Source organism: Heteronotia binoei, chromosome 8 (genome assembly GCF_032191835.1).
Source record: "Heteronotia binoei isolate CCM8104 ecotype False Entrance Well chromosome 8, APGP_CSIRO_Hbin_v1, whole genome shotgun sequence".
Taxonomy (NCBI): domain Eukaryota; kingdom Metazoa; phylum Chordata; class Lepidosauria; order Squamata; family Gekkonidae; genus Heteronotia; species Heteronotia binoei.
In genome coordinates, this window is record NC_083230.1 from 69,858,514 (window position 1) to 69,877,187 (window position 18,674).

The following is an 18,674-nucleotide window of genomic DNA, read 5'->3' on the forward strand; positions in this document are numbered from 1 at the left end:
GACTATGAGGAGCATATTGCAAAAAACATAAAGACCAACAATAAAAATTTCTTCAAATATATTAGAAGTAGGAAACCAGCCAGGGAGGCAGTGGGGCCCTTGGATGACCATGGAGTAAAAGGATTACTGAAGGAGGATAGGGAAATGGCTGAGAAGCTAAATGAATTTTTTGCCTCCGTCTTCACTGTGGAAGACGAGAACTTTTTGCCCGCCCCAGAACCACTAATTTTGGAAGGGGTGTTGAAAGACCTGAGTCAGATTGAAGTGACAAAAGAGGAGGTCCTACAACTGATAGACAAATTAAAAACTAATAAGTCACCAGGTCCGGATGGCATACATCCGAGAGTTCTGAAAGAACTCAAAGTTGAACTTGTGGATCTTCTAACAAAAATCTGTAATCTTTCATTGAAATCTGCCTCCGTTCCTGAGGACTGGAAGGTAGCAAATGTCACCCCCATCTTTAAAAAGGGTTCCAGAGGAGATCCGGGAAATTACAGGCCAGTCAGTCTGACTTCGATACCGGGAAAGTTGGTAGAAACCATTATCAAGGACAGAATGAGTAGGCACATTGAGGAACATGAGTTATTGAGGAAGACTCAGCATGGGTTCTGCAAGGGAAGATCTTGCCTCACTAACCTGTTACATTTCTTTGATGGGGTGAACAAACATGTGGACAAAGGAGACCCGATAGATGTTGTTTACCTTGACTTCCAGAAAGCTTTTGATAAAGTTCCTCATCAAAGGCTCCTTAGAAAGCTTGAGAGTCATGGAGTAAAAGGACAGGTCCTCTTGTGGAGTAGTATAAATGGGCAGTCTTCGCAGTGGAGGACGGTAAGCAGTGGGGTGCCGCAGGGCTCGGTACTGGGTCCCATGCTCTTTAACTTGTTCATAAATGATTTAGAGTTGGGAGTGAGCAGTGAAGTGGCCAAGTTTGCGGATGACACTAAATTGTTCAGGGTGGTGAGAACCAGAGAGGATTGTGAGGAACTCCAAAGGGATCTGTTGAGGCTGGGTGAGTGGGCGTCAATGTGGCAGATGCGGTTCAATGTGGCCAAGTGCAAAGTAATGCACATTGGGGCCAAGAATCCCAGCTACAAATACAAGTTGATGGGGTGTGAACTGGCAGAGACTTACCAAGAGAGAGATCTTGGGGTCGTGGTAGATAACTCACTGAAAATGTCAAGACAGTGTGCGTTTGCAATCAAAAAGGCCAACGCCATGCTGGGAATTATTAGGAAGGGAATTGAAAACAAATCAGCCAGTATCATAATGCCCCTGTATAAATCGATGGTGCGGTCTCATTTGGAGTACTGTGTGCAGTTCTGGTCGCCGCACCTCAAAAAGGATATTATATAATTGGAGAAAGTCAAGAGAAGGGCAACTGGAATGATTAAAGGGCTGGAGCACTTTCCCTATGAAGAAAGGTTGAGACGCTTGGGACTCTTTAGCTTGGAGAAACGTCGACGGCGGGTGACATGATAGAAGTTTACAAGATAATGCATGGGATGGAGAAAGTAGAGAAAGAAGTACTTCTCTCCCTTTCTCACAATACAAGAACTCGTGGGCATTCGATGAAATTGCTGAGCAGACAGGTTAAAACGGATAAAAGGAAGTACTTCTTCACCCAAAGGGTGATTAACATGTGGAATTCACTGCCACAGGAGGTGGTGGCGGCCACAAGTATAGCCACCTTCAAGAGGGCTTTAGATAAAAATATGGAGCACAGGTCTATCAGTGGCTATTAGCCACAGTGTGTGTGTATATATAAAATTTTTTGCCACTGTATGACACTGAGTGTTGGACTGGATGGGCCGTTGGCCTGATCCAACATGGCTTCTCTTATGTTCTTATGTATAGGGAGGAAGGGCTTAAGTTGGTTAGGCACTGGGATGCTTTTTGGAACAAGCAAGACCTGTACCAAAGAGGTGGCCTCCCTTTGTCCCAAGAAGGTACCAGGCTGCTGGTGCTTAAAGTAAAAAATGTGGCAGAGCAGTTTTAAAACTAAATCTTGGTGGAAAGATGACAGATGAATTGCCTGTGGTTTGAGATGGCTCATCTCTAAGAGATGAAGGGGGAGCTGTTGCTGTTCTACAGGGAAATGGATTAGGACTGCCCACGGAGAGGATAACAAATTGATTGCCTGACAAGATCTAGAGGCCACAGGAGAAATGTTGCAGACCTAACATGTGTGGGAAATTATAGATATTTATTATACAAATGCCACAAATGTCCAAGGTAAAATGGGGGAGCTGGAATGCTTAGAGGAGAACACAGACATTGCAAGAATTTCAGAAACTTGGTGGGATGAGGATAATCAGTTGGGATATATGATTCCTGCATATAAATTGTATTGAAAGGATAGGGCAGGAAGGGTTGGAGGTGGAATGGCTCTGTATTTCAGAGTAGGTACACAGTCCAGTAAAACTGAGAACGCAAGAGGATTAGATTCAATTACTGAAACTCTATGGGTGGAAATAATGTTCCCACAAGGAAGCTTAACTCTGAGAGTATGGTATCATCCACCAGATCAAAGATTAGAGAAGGATTTTAAAACAATGAAAGAATTAAGGAAAGCAGCTAGATTAAATCACTGTGTCATAATAAGTGATTGTTAACTACCCACACATTGTTTCCAAGTCAGGAGAAAGAGACTGGGTTTCTAGGTACTCTCAATGACTGTACCATGGAACAGATGGTCACATTGCCTACCAAGGAGGAGGTGATCCTGGACTTGGTCCTAAGTAATGGTCAAGACCTGAAGCTATGATAGCACCAGTTGGGAACAGAGACCATAATGCTATTAAGGTTAGCACATGGGTGGCAGGTAGGAGTAGGTGAGGTAGACAGCCGCTTTCGGCACCACCTTGCCTTCAGGGCACCTTCAGGTGCCCCCACCCACTGCTCTGCTGCTCTTGGTTTCCTGGGCCACTAGTCCAAGGGAGTACAGGCTTTGGCAAATAAAATGCAAGTTGGTGATCAGACAGGCAGAAAGGGACTATGAGGAACATATTGCAAAAAACACAAAGCAACAATAAAAATTTCTTCAGATACATTAGAAGCAGAAAACCAGCCAGGGAGGCAGTAGTGGGACCCTTGGATGACCAAGGAGTAAAAGGATTACTAAAGGATGACAGGGAAATGGCAGAGAAGCTAAATTAATTTTTTGTATCTATCTTCACTGGAGAAGATGGGAGATGCTTGTTATGATGACCCTGTCCACTTCGCCTCATTCATAGTCACAAGCCATCCTAGTAATGTGTTTTCTTCTTTACTGAAGCACTCTGGCTGTTCCATTCTGTAACACTACAATATTTTGGATGTTGGCTCAGCCCAGGAACCCAAGGGAAGGATCAGGAGCTTAACAAACAATTTAAATGGCACTTGAGGCATTTTGAAACCCAAAAATAACAAAATATTTTATTTAACATACAGAAAAAGGTCAGATTAAATCAGGGATTTAAATTTATGAGGTAAAACCAGTACATGCACAGACTTTAGTTCTTATATTTTAGGCTAATGAGTATTTTTTAAGCTATTCTCAACATAAACATTTTCATTAATTGAGAATAGTTTAAGAAATGCTCATTAGCCTGAAATATAAGAACTATGTTGAGACTGAGAGGCTTTTGTTCCAGTGTTTTCCAAACACCCCAGTACACTTTCTTTGAGTATTCACTGACTCTTTTAGTTTCTAGAAGGCTGGTACACTCTTCCAGTACTCTAACCCCTTCTCTTGAAACACTAGTACTTGTATTGAGTTTTTAACTGACTGTTAAAATCTCTAAGGGCAGGTTCTAACCACACCAGAACAGAGATCTCTGCACTCTTCAGAGCTAACTTCCTGTCTGACAAGGTAGGGAATTTTCTTCTCTCTCTCAAAGATCTATCCTCTTTCCTTGGCACAAATGGAAGTCTTCACATACTTCCCAAGCTTCCTTGCCAATTGTTCCCCGGTTCTCCTGTCTGAGTTAAACTGCTCTCAGTTAAGGCTGAAATCAAACAGAAAGTCAAAGTAAGAAATTAAACTGAATCTCTCCTCAGAAACCATCTCTCTCTGGACTTTCTCTGCTCAGCTGATGCTAACCATTCAAGATTCCTTGAAGTGGCCTGTCATTCAAGGGTCTCTGGCTCTGTGAAGAATTTACCCTTCACAGGCCTTTATATGTTTGTACAGCACTTCTAAGCTTTTAAAAATGCACCTGTCCACACCAGAACCATCAATTTCAGGAGCGGTGTTGAAAGACCTGAGTTAGATTGAGGTGATAAGAGAGGAGGTTCTATGCCTGATGAACAAATTGAGAATTGACAGGTCACCAGGCCCAGATAGCATACATCCAAGAGTTCTTCCTTTTAAAACAATTTATTAATAACATATGGTAACAATATCAAATAATATCATTACTATCCCTAACCCATATGATATTTTTCTAATTCCCCCTCCCTCCTTTACTAGACTTCCACCGATGTTATATACTTAAGTTCACTTATAAAGGTACCCTTAACCCGTCAAAGTTCAATTTCTCCCTTTTTTAAAATTCATTGTTAAAAAATTGCCCAATGTCAATTCAAATTCCATTCTTTTTCTATATATCCTCTAAATTTCTTCCAATCCCTTTTAAACACTTCCAAATCATAGTCTCTTAAAATTCTTGTTAGTTTATCCATCTCACTCCGTGATAAAACTTTCACAATCCAATCCCATTTCTCTGGTATTTTTTCTTGTTTCCATAACTGCGCATATAATGTCCTAGCAGCTGAGAGCAAGTACCAAATTAGAATTCTATCTTCTTTTGGAAATTTTTCCATTTATAATCCCAACAGAAAAGTCTCTGCTACTTTCTTTAAATCATATCCCCAAATTTGAGATATTTCTTGTTGTATCATCTGCCAAAACTTTTTCGCTTTTCCACAAGTCCACCACATATGGTAAAAAGAACCTTCATGTTTCTTACATTTCCAACATCTATCCGACATCTTTTTACTCATCTTTGCCAATTTTTCCGGAGTCATATACCACCTATACATCATCTTGAAACAGTTCTCTTTAATATTCTGACATGTTGATATTTTCATCGAGTTCTTCCAAAGATATTCCCATGTATCCATTTGTATTTCCTTGTTTACATTAATTGCCCATTTAATCATTTGAGATTTTACTACTTCTTCTTCTGTAGACCATTTCAACAATAATTTATATATTTTCGATATTAATTTTTCATTATCTCCAAGCAGAACCTTTTCCAATTCCGTTTGCTCACGCCTAATTCCAACAAATTCTAATCATTTTCTATCAAACCTTTTATTTGTTGCATTTGATATTATTATTGTTATTTAACTTGTTATTTAACTCTTCTGCAGATTTTAATTCAACTTTATCACCTAGAATCTTTAGCAGTTGGTTATATGACATCCCTCTCTCTTCATCAGATTCAGCTGTCATTTTTATTACTTCTGCTGGCACTATCCTTAGCGGCTTTCTTTCATCACCATATTTCTTATATTTTATCCATGTATTTAGTAAGTTATTTCTGATATAATGGTGAGAAAAAAGACCATCCATCTTATTTTTTCCATAGTACATATAAGCATGCCAGCCGAATTTGTTCCCATGAGCTTCTAACAATAAACGTTTTTTATTTAACAGCATCATCCAATCCTTTATCCATGTCAAACAAACTGCATCATGATACAATCTTAAATCTGGAAGTTGAAAACCTCCCCTCTCCTTAGCAACTGTTAAAATTTTCATCTTAATCCTTGGTTTCTTCCCAGCCCATACAAATTCAGATATCTTCCTTTGCCATTTGTTAAATTGTTTGCTATCTTTCACAATCGGAATAGTTTGAAACAAATACATTATTCTTGGCAAAATGTTCATCTTAATTGTGGCAATCTTACCCAACAAGGACAGATTGAGTCTATTCCATTTCATCATATCTTTGTCCATCTTAAACCATAACTTTTCATAATTGTTTTTATACAAATCGATATTCTTCATAGTTATTTCTAGACCTAAATATTTAACTTTAGAAGTAACTTCGCATCCCATCAAATTCTGCAATTCTTTCTGTCTATTTAGTTGCATATTTTTACATAAAAATGTCGACTTCTCTTTATTTATTTATTTATATATAGTCATGCAATTTCTCCGCATTCTTTTATCTTAGCTATCAACAAAGGTACCGCTTGTATCGGATTCTCAGTTATGAACACAATATCATCTGCAAATGCTTTATATTTATAAGAAAATCCTCTAGTTTTCAATCCTTCTGTCTCTTTGTCATCTTGTATTTGCATTAACAGAATTTCAAGAGTCATTATAAACAGCAATGGTGAGAGCGAACATCCTTGTCTTGTACCTTTGCTCACCTTCATTTCTTTTGTAAGGTCTGCATTTATACACAATTTTGCGCATTGATCCGTATACATTGCTTTCGTCATTCTTATAAAATATACTCCCAGATTTATTTTTTCAATTACTGCAAACATAAAGTCCCAGTCCCAGTTCAAATTGTCAAAGGCTTTTTCTGCATCTACAAAAAATAACGCCACCTCTTTTTCTGGATGCTTCTCATAATATTCTACAATATTTACAACAGTTCTTACATTGTCTCTTATTTGCCTTTTAGGGAGAAATCCCACTTGGTCTTCCTTTATAAAATTGATCAAATATTGCTTAAGTCATTCTGCCAAGATTCTTGTATATATCTTATAGTAATTGTTTAGTAATGAGATTGGTCTATAGTTCTTTACATTTGTGACATCTCTATCTTCCTTGGGAATCAACAAAATTACAGCTTCTTTCCAAGTATTTGGAATTTCCCCTTTTATCCTTATCGTATTCATCAGTTTTTGCAATTTTGGTACTATCTCATCTTTAAGAATTTTATAAAATTTAGTTGTATATCCATCTGGCCCGAGAGCCTTACCTACTTTCATTACATTTATTGCTGCTTCAATTTCAATTTTTTCTATTGGGTCATTCAAAATCTTTTTCATATACTCAGTCAGGGGTGCTATTTTAATATTTCATAAATACTCTTCCATTTTTTCTTTTTTTATTTTCACACCTTTAAATAAATTTGCATAATATTTAAAAAAATCTCTTTTAATTCCTTCTAGATCCACTATCTCTTTTCCTTTTGCCACAATTTTGTTGATAATTTTGTTTTCTTTCTTTTTCTTCAGTTGCCAAGCTAAATACTTCCCAGGTTTATTCGCACCTTCAAACGATTTCTGTTGCAAACTTTTTAAGTTCCATTCTAGTTCTTTATTCAACAAATGTCTTACTTGGGATTGTAATATTGTAATTTCCCTTATTAATTTCTTTTTCCCTGGTCTTTTTCTTAGTTCCCCTTCTTTTTTTCTTTATTTCATTTTGTATGTTTAACATCTGCTTTTCTTTAGCCCTCTTATCTTTATTATTCAGTGTAATTAATAGTCCTCTCATTACTGCTTTATAAGTATCCCAAACCGTCTGGAATTCTATATCATCAGTATCATTTGTTTGAAAGAACGCTGTAGTTTCCTTTTTTAGAAAAGTCACAATATCTTTATCTTGTAGCAAGTCCTCATTTATTCTCCATCTTCTTGTTTTCTTTTGCAATCTTGTAATCCAACATATTGGGTTATGATCTGCACAAACCTTTGGTAGAATCTCCACTTTTCTAGTTATGAGGCCCAAGCTTTTAGAGCCCCATAACATATCTATTCTAGAAAAAGTATTATGTCTTGCTGAAAAGAAAGTATAGTCTCTTACTTCAGGATTAAATTTTCTCCAAATATCTTCCAAGCTATCTTGTTTAACCAACTCAAAAAATGATTTTGGCAGTCTTCCTTCTTTACTATTCCTCTTTTGGCCAGATCTATCTATACTATTTTGTATTGTTCCATTAAAATCACCCATCATCAGAATCTGGTCATAGGATATTTCACCCAACTGTCGATTAATGTCTTTGAAAAAAACATCTTTTGCTCCATTGAGCGTATATAATCTTAATAACAACGTTTTCTTTGCATCCATCATCACTTCCACTGCTATATATCTTCCATCTTTATCTTTAAATATCAGTTTTGGTTCTAATTGTTCTTTAATGTAAAAGACCACACCCCTTTTCTTTTGATCCGCCAATGAAAAAAATTCCAATCCCAATTGTTTATTCCACAAAAATTTGTAATCCTTTTGTTGTATATGAACTTCCTGTAAACAAATTATATTACACTTTTGCTTTTTAAGCCAATGAAATGTTGCTTTTCGTTTTTGTGGTGAATTTAGTCCATTTATATTCCAAGATAATAACTTGTACTCCATTATGATGCAGAATCTTTATTCTCTTCAAAAAAACCTGCACATCTCCTCCTCATTCCTTATTGTAATCCTTCTTCCACGTTGTTCAAAGCCCACACCCTCGGGTAGTATCCATCTGTATCTCGTTCCCTCTGCACGCAGCTTCTCTGTTAATCTCTTGTATTTCTTCCTGTCGTTTATCATTTGTCTTGGCAGCTCTTTCATTATTTTGATTCTACTCCCTTCCACTGTCAGAGCTTTTTGAAAACTTTTATTTAGAATTTTCCCTGCTGTGTCCTTTGACCTTAGTCTTATCACTATATCTCTTGGTAGGCCTTTGTCTTTTGCATATGATGAATTAACTCTATAGACACAGTCCAACATGTTTCTGAATTTTTCAGGATCTTCCTCTAAATAATCAGCAATTATTTTCACCATATAATCCATTAAGTCAATTCCCTCCCCTTCAGGTATTCCTCTCAGACGCACTTGAGTTTTCATTAATCTGCAGTCATGAATTATTACCTTCTCTTGAAGTTTTAATAAGGTGGAAGCATGTACATCTACTTTCTCTTCAACCTCCTTGACCCTGTTTTTAACCATACCTAGTTCATCTTTAAAATCTTCAACTTCTTTTTTAAGGTCTCCAATATCCTTCTTAAGCTCTTTTTTGCTAGCTGTTATCATCTTCTCCACACCCTTCATAATCCTGGCTTCCATGGTATCAAACTGGCTTTGCATTTTGTCCAAAGAATGAGATCTTGCACGAGTTAATCTTCTTTCTGACATAACCCCCCCCCCCAACTCAAAAGGCTCCAATTCTAAATCCAGCACCAAGTCCAGTAGCTTAGAACTTGCTGTTTAAAATAAGACTAATTTTGTCCTTCTCCTACCTTCCTGGGCTGAGATATCGATTTTTAACAGTTTTTGGCAATTTTCTCTCTTTCAAAATGGCGATCGTAATTTCTCTGTGGTTAAAAATCCCTAGCAAAGACCTTCTTCTTGCTCCTCTCTCCTTCAGCTTTTACTTCCTGGTTCACTAAGCCCAGATCACGTTCTTCAACTATCGCGGTACTTAGAGCACTTGTTATGTTGATTGCCAGTACAACTTCAGCTTTACTTCCTGGTTCACTGAGCCCAGCTCTTGTTCTCCAAATATCGCAGTCTTTAAATACTTGTTATGTTGATTGCAAGTACAGAGCCATAACACAGAAGCCTATGTCATTGACCACAAGTATTCAAAACAATTTTCTTCTTTCCCAGATCCTATCAATGCCTTTAGTTTAACAGAGTCCAAATTTCAAAATTTCTTTTCCTCCCCTCGCTTTCTTCCTTATCCAAGCTTTCCCACCTTCCACTGTTATTTAGATTAGCTTAGAAACGTCCCGGAGTGAAAGATAATGATCAAAGTACCTTAGCGGCTATGCTTTTTAAACTTCGGTCGTCTTAGTCTTTCAGATGTTAATCAGTCCCAAAAGAGAGTGAGATCCAAACAGGCTTAAGCCAATTGATTGGCTCTTCATCCTTTGTAGATGCTGAACGACGCTCCTTTTCCACGGCGGATCTTCAAAGCTTCAGAAAAATCCCCTTCGGAATCAATCATCGGCTGAGATCAACGGCTCAAAGTATTTGTGCGTAATCCTGGGCTAATCTCTAACTAAGAAATGCAGGCAGGGAGCTGGTTAAGGATCCATACTACCCTGAACAAAGGATTAAGTTTCCCCCTTATTGAGATGACAGCTCTGTTGGAAAACTCACACCGGAAGTCAGCATACATCAAGAATTCTGACAGAACTCAAATGTGACCTTGTGGATCTCCTGACAAAAAAAAAATTGCAGCCTATCACTAAAATCTGCCTCCATTCCTGAGGACTGCAAAGTAGCTAACATTTTTAAAAAGATTCCAGAAGAGCTCTGGGAAATCACAGGCTAGTTAGTGTAATGTCGATACTGGTACCAATTTCTCACTAGCGTTGTTCTCCCCCAGGCTTCTGTTTTCCCCAGCACAAGCAATGGATTTCCCACCAGTTGCTCTGCAGGTACATTTTGTAGACACATCGATGTACAAAAGCACAGATTCTGTAAGGGAAGAGCTTATCTCACTAACCTTTTAGAGGGAGTGAAAAAACATGTGGGCAAGGGTGACCAACAGGGGTTGTTTTGTAGGAAAAAAGGTGCAGGAGCTCAGCAGCATATCTCATTTGCATATGTCCTGGGATCTGTATGCAGCGGGGAGAGAACTCCCCACTATATGCAGACCCTGGCTGGAGGTTCAGGAGCTGTGTTCCTGTGAGCTCCTGCTGAATTCAAGCCCTGGTGACTAGCAGATGTTTACTTAGAGTTCCAGAAAGCTTTTGATAAAGTTCCTCATCAAAGGCTCCTAAGTAAACTCAGCAGTCATGGGATAAGAGAACAAATCCCTTTGCAGATTAAAACCTGTATGATTTTCCACAGGGCTCAGTACTACGTCTGGTGCTTTTTAACGTGTTTATTAATTATTCAGAGCTGGGAGTAAGCAGTAAAATGGATGACACCAAGTTGAACCAGGGATGACTTTGAGGTGCTCCAGAAGGATTTGTTAAGGATGGGCAAGTGTGAAGTAATGAACACTGGAGCCAAAAATCCTAACTATAAATGTATGTTGATGGGGTCAGAAGTGGTAGTAAGTGACCAGCAAAGAGATCTTGGAGTCATGGTAGATCTCACTGAAAATGTCAACTCAGTGTGTGACTGCAATGAAAATGGCAAATGCTGTGCTTGGGGATTATTAGGAAGGGGACTGAAAACAAATCAGCCAGTATTGCAATGCCCCTGTATAAATCTATGATGCAACCTCATTTGGAATGCTGTGTAAAGTTCTGGTCACTGCACCTCAAAAAAGATATTATAGCATTGGGAAAAGTACAGAAAAGGGCAACTTACACAATTAAAGGGATGGAACACTTTCCCTATAAAGAAAGGTTAAAGAGATTAGGACTCTTTAGTTTAGATAAAAGATGATTGAGGGGTGACATGATAGCGGTTTACAGAATTATGCATGGGATAGAAAAAACAGAGAAAGAAGTACTTTTCTTCCTTTCTCACAATTCAAGAACTCGTGGGCATTCAATGAAATTAATGAGCAGTAAGCTTAGATAAAAGGAAGCACTTCTTCACCCAATGAGTAATTAATATGTGGAATTCACTCTTGTGAGAAACAGTGGGGACTACAAGCATAGACAGCTTCAAAAGGGGACTGGATAAACATATGCAGCAGAGGTCCATCAGTGGCTGTTAGCCTGAAGGTGTAAATGGAACACTAAGTATGGGGCAGTGATGTTCTGTATTCTTGGTGCTTGGAGGGCAACAGTGGGAGGGCTTCTGGAGTTCTGGCCTCTCTGGTGGACCTCCTAATGGCAATTGGGTTGTGGCTATTGTGTGACATGGAGTGTTGAACTGAATGGGCTAGTGGCCTGATCTAACATAGCTTTATCTTATGTTCTTAAGAAGACAAGAGAAGGATTATCTTGATAAAGGTACTTGTTTGATATTGGTCTGCAGGGAGTAACTCAGCCAAGCTATAGTTCTCTGTAGCCTGTGTTGAAACAGAAATAGTAGTGATTGTACATACATACATTAAAATAAAAACTTATAAAAATCAGCAAAAAATCCCTATATGCATAGCTAGTATACCCAATAAAATAATACCCAATAGAACGGGGTGTTATTATTAAGCATTATTTAGTCTCTCTTGAGCTGGGAGTACTGCCTGCCCTACAAAAAAAAATCCAACTTCTCTGGATTTATGTATTCTCCTGAGTAACTTTCTGAATTAGATATTAGTTGGGAGTATGCAAGTAATTGTGTGGGGGGGGGGGGGGAATGAAAAAATAGCAAACTTCTCCCTAATCCAAATATTTTCCTTCCAGGATAATGTGAGCTCGAAGAAAGAACACACAGCTCGGCCCTCCCTGTCCCTTGCCTGGCCCTCTCCTGCTTCAAAGGGAGCTGGGAAAGAGGCCGCCTCCTTCCTTTGTAAGAAAGGAGGCAACCTCTTCCTGGCTCCCTTTAAAGCAAGAGAGGGGTGGGTCAAGTGTTTGCGTGAAGCGTGTGCGAGTAGAGTCCTTGGGGGGCAGGGTTCTGCTTGGGGTGCCAGAACCCCTAGGTCCTGGGGGCTAACTCTTCCCCTTGTGCATTCTCCTGTCAAAATGACCCTCTTGAGCTTTTTTGAATCCCTGGAGAGGAAAAGGTATAGATACTGTGTGTCTCACAGGTGTGAGGAATGGGAGTCATATGCCATTGTTGTTTGAGGAAATGGCATGGGAGAATAGTTATCCCCCACTGCTGTACCTGATTCATACTTCTCTCCTCCTGATAGCTGCTTATTAGGTCCAAATTACATATCTGGAGTTCCTGTCATGACATTCCAGTTCCTGTCATGACGTAAGTTGGCTATTTGTCTCTTCTGAACTACTAAAAAGAAGAAGATATTGGATTTATATCCCGCCCTCCACTCCGAATCTCAGTCTCAGAGTGGCTCACAATCTCATCTTCCTCCCCCACAACAGACACCCTGTGAGGTGGGTGGGGCTGAGAGGACTCTCACAGCAGCTGTCCTTTCAAGGACAACCTCTGCCAGAGCTATGACTGACTCAAGGCCATTACAGCAGGTTCAAGTGGAGGAGTGCGGAATCAAACCAGATTCTCCCAGATAAGAGTCTGCATACTTAACCACTACATCAAACTGCCGCTGCACACACACAAAAAATAAAAATCTCCATCCTGTCTGTGAAGAGGGTGTCACCATATACAAGCTCTGATGAGGTTTCTATCTATGAGGTTTTTGTTTGTCAGAAGACTATCTCCTTTCATTAACTCCCATTGGTGAAATAAAAGCTAATCATTCTGGGGCATTAGCCTAGCAAAGGAACAGCCAGCCAGCCATCATAGCAATATGTTGTGTCTTGCTCTCCCAGGAGCACTCTATAATGGCAACATTCCTTTTGGCAGGAAAAAAAACCCCTCTCTACAAAGTGGATCAGTGAACAAACTGGTTTCTGTCTGGGCTGACTGCCAGACTCTAAAAGTAATTTCTGTGTTGTTTTGGCAGATATCCTCTCCTAGGGCTGTGATTTCAGTAATTGAAGAGCAAAGGATGCTTGTACTTTCAAAACACACGTGGCAGTCAACAGAATTACTTTTGAAGTCATTCTGACAGTATGACTCACCAGGGTTAGGAGAAGGTTTATACTTTTATCAACAAAATAATGTAGATAGAAAGAGATGAGAAAAAACATGGATATTTCTAGGAAACCAGTAATCCTTGTGAAAGTAACTACTATTACTTTGCAAATTTGAAAATGAAGCAAGGATTAGAATCAACTCATCTTTATTCCTTTTGTAATGTACTGAGTGACGAGACAGTTTGAAGGCAACATGCTTTATTCGGTGGTACATTACAAGAGAGAGAACGCGCAGGCCGGGTCCCGCTTATATACATTCCCCGGAACTGCCCCCCAGTCTGGCCAGTCCAATCCTGACCAGTCAAACTTCCCGCCACAGATCTTGATGGGCGGGGCGTCTAGCGAGCTACATCCGGGGACCCGTGGGTTTCCCTGGGTCGCTTCTGTAGCGATCACCATTCGGTACATTAGCTTATGTTTCAAGACGTAACACCTTTTAATCAACCCAGATGAAAAACTTAGTAGAAAAGATAATCTCTTGAATAATGCTGTGTATCTGAGACAATTTCCAGGATGAGAATAGTACTCAATGTGACATGGGTATGCAAAATAGTGCTTGTAAATGAGCAATGCCCTCTAAAGTAAAGTTAAAACTGAGAGGAAGGAAAGGCAATTTGGCAGGGCTGCAGAGTTTAAATCAATCTGAAAGGTTACTTTACACTTTAATTAGAGGTTTTTAATCACAGATGACGAGCTGTCTCATCAGCTGTGGAACAGCATTTTTGTCACACTTTTAATTCACTGTTTTCTTTAGCCTCGTTTCTGTTAACCTCCTTTTTTCTATTTACACTCTATGGTGTTTTGTCTTCTTTGCACTGTCACAGATTTCTCTGCACCCCCACCCTGTGGTGTACCTAGCTTATTTGGCTCCCAGTCAGAAATTTTTTTAATACTCCATTCTCTTTTTTTGCTGTCAAGTCACAGCTGACCTATCACAACCCTATAGGACAGTGGTGTACCTAACATATTTGACACCCAGAGCAGATTATTTTTTAACAGCCTCCTCCTCTATACAACAAAATTATTTTCAGTAATAATCATGAAATAAATGTGCCATGAAGGCCAAAAGAGTTTCAGGGAATAAACTTTCAAAAGCTTAGTACTGCTTTCTCCAGACATGGATAGAAATGGGGATCCAACTTTTGTAATCTCCCTTCTCCCTACCTCATGACCCAGTGGGAATTCTCCCTAGGCTGCGTTAGGCAAACTTCCCATGAGCTGCTGGCCCTTTAAAGAATGCCTGCCCAGAAAGACAGTGAAATCAGAGATAATACCACTGACAGCCAAATCTGGCTAAACTGGGACACAGTTTGCTACTGCAGGTGTCTCTGTTCATTATGCCAGATACAGATGCATATTAATGCATGACCAGATAACTCCATTTATGAAGGGGGAGGGGTGAATTTGGAGAATTTGAAATTTGGAGTACTTCCGTGCCTTTTTTATTCTCCTCTCCACACCATTCCCTGGCTTTGAACCTGGGCTATTCAGCGGCCATTTCTCCAGGCCCGTAGCCAGAAAATTCTAGTTGAGGGGGGCACAGAAAAAAATTTGGGGTGGAGAGGGTCCCCCTCTGGCGACCCCTGCTCTCTCCACCACCACTTTTCTGGCAGCCCTGATCTCCCTGCTGCTCTGGCAGCCCCGCCCCCCTCCATGCAGCACCTCCCCCTCCCTCCCTCCCACTCACCCACCCATCCACTCACCAGCACGGCGAAACAGTAAAGAGTGGGGTCCTGGGGCTATAACAAGGTGCCCACCCCCGCTGATCATCTGATTGGTGGGAAAAGCCACACTAAGGCTGGCATGCTCAGCATGTTCAGTCCTGGGGTGGCCAGCACTGAAGAAGAAGAAAAGAAGAAGAAGAAAAGAAGAAGAAGAAGAAGATGATATTGGATTTATATCCCACCCTCCACTCCGAAGAGTCTCAGAGCGGCTCACAATCTCCTTTACCTTCCTCCCTCACAACAAACACCCTGTGAGGTGGGTGGGGCTGGAGAGGGCTCTCACAGCAGCTGCCCTTTCAAGGACAACTTCTGCCAGAGCTATGGCTGACCCAAGGCCATTCCAGCAGGTGCAAGTGGAGGAGTGGGGAATCAAACCCGGTTCTCCCAGATAAGAGTCCGCACACTTAACCACTACACCAAACTTGCTGAGCGTGCCGGAAAGCCGGCGTAGGAAGTGCAGGCCTTGGTGCAGCTGGCGCCTTAAAAGAGCCCCAGGAGCCTGCTCTTTCCTGCTTTGCCAGATTGGTTGGTGGGTGGGTGGGAGGGAGGGAGAGAGAGGTGTCACGCGGAGGGGGGTGGGGCCACCAGAGCAGTGAGGAGATCGGGGCCACCAGAAAAGTGGTGGCAGAGGGAGCAAGGGCTGGGGAAAAGAGGGGCCATAAAGGTCCAAGGGGAGGTTGGGTGTGGGCCATGCCTCCCCCAAGGCTACAGGCCTGCATTTCCCCCTCCCACCTCATGTTACAAATCCTTTGGCCCTAATAGCTGCAACCATCATTTTTTTAGGTGAAGCAAGAGAGAAAAAGGTTGTTTTGTCTTGCTGCAGCACCCTAACTACTGCTTTGCAAGATCTGGCTGAGCTGGATACAAGAAAAGAGAGAGAGAGAAAGACTATTGAAGAAAATGACCTGCAGGTTGGCAATCACTGTAGCAGCTATTAGCGTGCTGGCTTGGTCATTGGGCAAGATCTAGCATGATGTGTTTAGCAAGTTTCCTTGTCTTGGAAAAAGTGAAATCCCATTGATCCTAGAGTGCTTTTTCTTATGCTCTATAGTACTAGTGGGTGCAGCCAGAACTGCATCTCAAAACCAAAAGCATAGACATTTGGTTGCAACATGACACTGGCTTCAAGGGCCCTCAGGGCCAGTGCCAGGCTTTTTGGCACCCTAGGTGAGGCTACCTACTCGCACCCCTATTTGCTACCTGCTTGCACGTCAAAGCAACTGTCAATACCCTAAGGAAAACTAGTCATGGCATCCAAAGGAAGTACAAGACCCAGATTATGCACAAAAGGATCAGCACAATTCTGTGTTGTTTAAATTGCCTGTGTCATAAACAAGGGAGAGTGGCAGCTCCAGGAGCAAGCAGCTGCAAGTTATTAGCAGGGGTGTGCTTGTTTAAGACTCACTGGCAGCTGGGATTCTAAGTTCCCCTGCACCACCACCAGCAGGTAACATGTCAGCCTTGCACTGGGCAGCGCTATAGCCTCTGGCTGCTGTCTTTTGGGGCCCAAATGCACTGATCCGACCTGGGGAGGAGCTGGTGAAGAGGGAGAGTCTGAGCAGAGGGAATGAAGGGATCAGAAAACTTTGGGGGAAGCGGGTAGCCAATAGACTGGCAAGTCTTCCACAGAAGATAATACTATAATAGTGGAGCTTGTTGAAGTAATATCACAGTAAATTGTTCTGCCTTGGAAAACGGAACACTGTATAGAAAAGGGAGCTGAGGATAATTGCAATGAGTTCTGGCCAGCCCCCCGCCGCCTCCCTAGGGCATCCTGAGCAATCTTGTGCATTTTAGGCATCATCAAGAGGAGTTTTCTGTTCCACCAAAGATCAATTACATTTCAAGAATGCCCTCCTGAACATTTCTGTTTTGACCATTTTGCAGAATGATAGTACTGTGGGATCAGTACCTTCCAGTGTTAAATGTAAACTTATTGTGTATAACTAAAAAAGAAAAACGAATGTGTGGATGATCAACCCCAAGGAAGTTTTGGATACAGGCAAGCTCTGCGATGTTCACAGATGGCTCAAAAAAGATGTTTTACTGCCTGAGATGGCTATTGGTTCTATTTCCACCAGAAGAGATTTTCTTTCTTTCTTTTTCATTTCCCCAGCCCTTTTTAAAAACTGTGTGACAAGCCACAGGTCTTTCTGAACTCTTTCATGAGATTATTCTGATAGTTCAGCCACCATTTTGGTTGCCCTGGCAACAAGCATCCATAAAAAGGCCATGCTCTTCTTGCATGTGTGTTTGCTGAGCTATTTGTAAAGAGGCTTCGGGGCCAAGAAGGCTGGTTTCTTCTCGCTGCTAGTTGGAGGTGGCTGGTAGACTGGCAGCAACAGATTGGTATCACTGGGAGGCCAATGGTGGGTGAGATGGTAGTTTGCTGCTCCCCAGAATCTGCTTGCTTGGGTGATCTCAGTAAAAAAGTTGGACCTGGTGGTGAGGCTGGTTGCAAGAGGCTGGAAAAAAATTATACCAATTCTTTTATGTGCCTTTGAATTCAAGAAGAGGAAAAGCAATGGAAATCATAATGCAGGAGTTTCTAAACTGTTGAAGGGCATGTGCAGACCAGCTATTTTTCATATGAAAATGCCTTGGAATTATCCCAGCAGGCCTGCATTTAGGTCTTCATTTTTCAAAATTTCCAAAGTACTCTTTAAAGTTTGTAGTACTGCAGCCATTTGATTTGTCTGAAAACTGGTTTTTTTCCAAATGCCTTGATGGTAAAAACTATAAGAATTAATTTGTTTTTTAACTACAATAATTTTTACAAGTATAATAATTGTTCTGTTGGGTCAAATATTCTGTTTCGACTGTGGTCAGCTAGATTTTCGTTTCTGTTAAAATTTCTGAGCAGAGCACGTGGTTTTCTTCTCTAATAACAAAGAAACAACGTATGTAAGGCATTATGATTCTGTACTTTTTATAGAACTGTTTATATTTTAACAAACAATTCCATTTCACTTTCAGATTTTGGATGGCACAACTGTTAAGGTCTTTAAGAGGACAAGTCTCTTACCAGGTATTAAAAGCAAAGAAAATTGTTTTATGTTTACAATTGTAACTTGGGTTGCCAACCTCCAGGTACTGATCAGAGATTTCCTGAAATTACAGCTGATCTCCAGAGATCAGTTTACCTGGAGCAAATAGCCACTTTGGTGGCCAAAGGTGAACTCCTTGGCATAATACCCCATTGAAGTCCCTCCCCTCCCCAAACCCCACCACACTTAACTCCTGAAACCTCCAGGTATTTCCCAACTTGGAGCGGGCAACCTTACTTGTAATGGTAAATAGAGAACTTAGTTTGTATTTGAACAAAATTAGAGTCCAATAGCACCTGTAAGACCAACAATTTTTTATTCAGAATGTGAGCTTTCATGTGCATGTAGACAATATCAAGTGGAAATAGAATCTTACATATCTTATAACACAGGG

General features: G+C 40.7%; 1 protein-coding gene across 1 annotated transcript in view; it reads left to right on the forward strand.

Moving 5' to 3' along the window:
• The window catches only part of PLXNC1 (plexin C1), a 120,850-nt gene that overhangs the window by 89,912 nt on the left and 12,264 nt on the right, over window positions 1-18,674 (forward strand). The window contains exon 24 of the mRNA XM_060244421.1: window positions 18,210-18,261. Within this exon, the coding sequence (XP_060100404.1) occupies window positions 18,210-18,261 (52 nt within the window). The remainder of the gene's footprint in view (window positions 1-18,209; window positions 18,262-18,674) is intronic.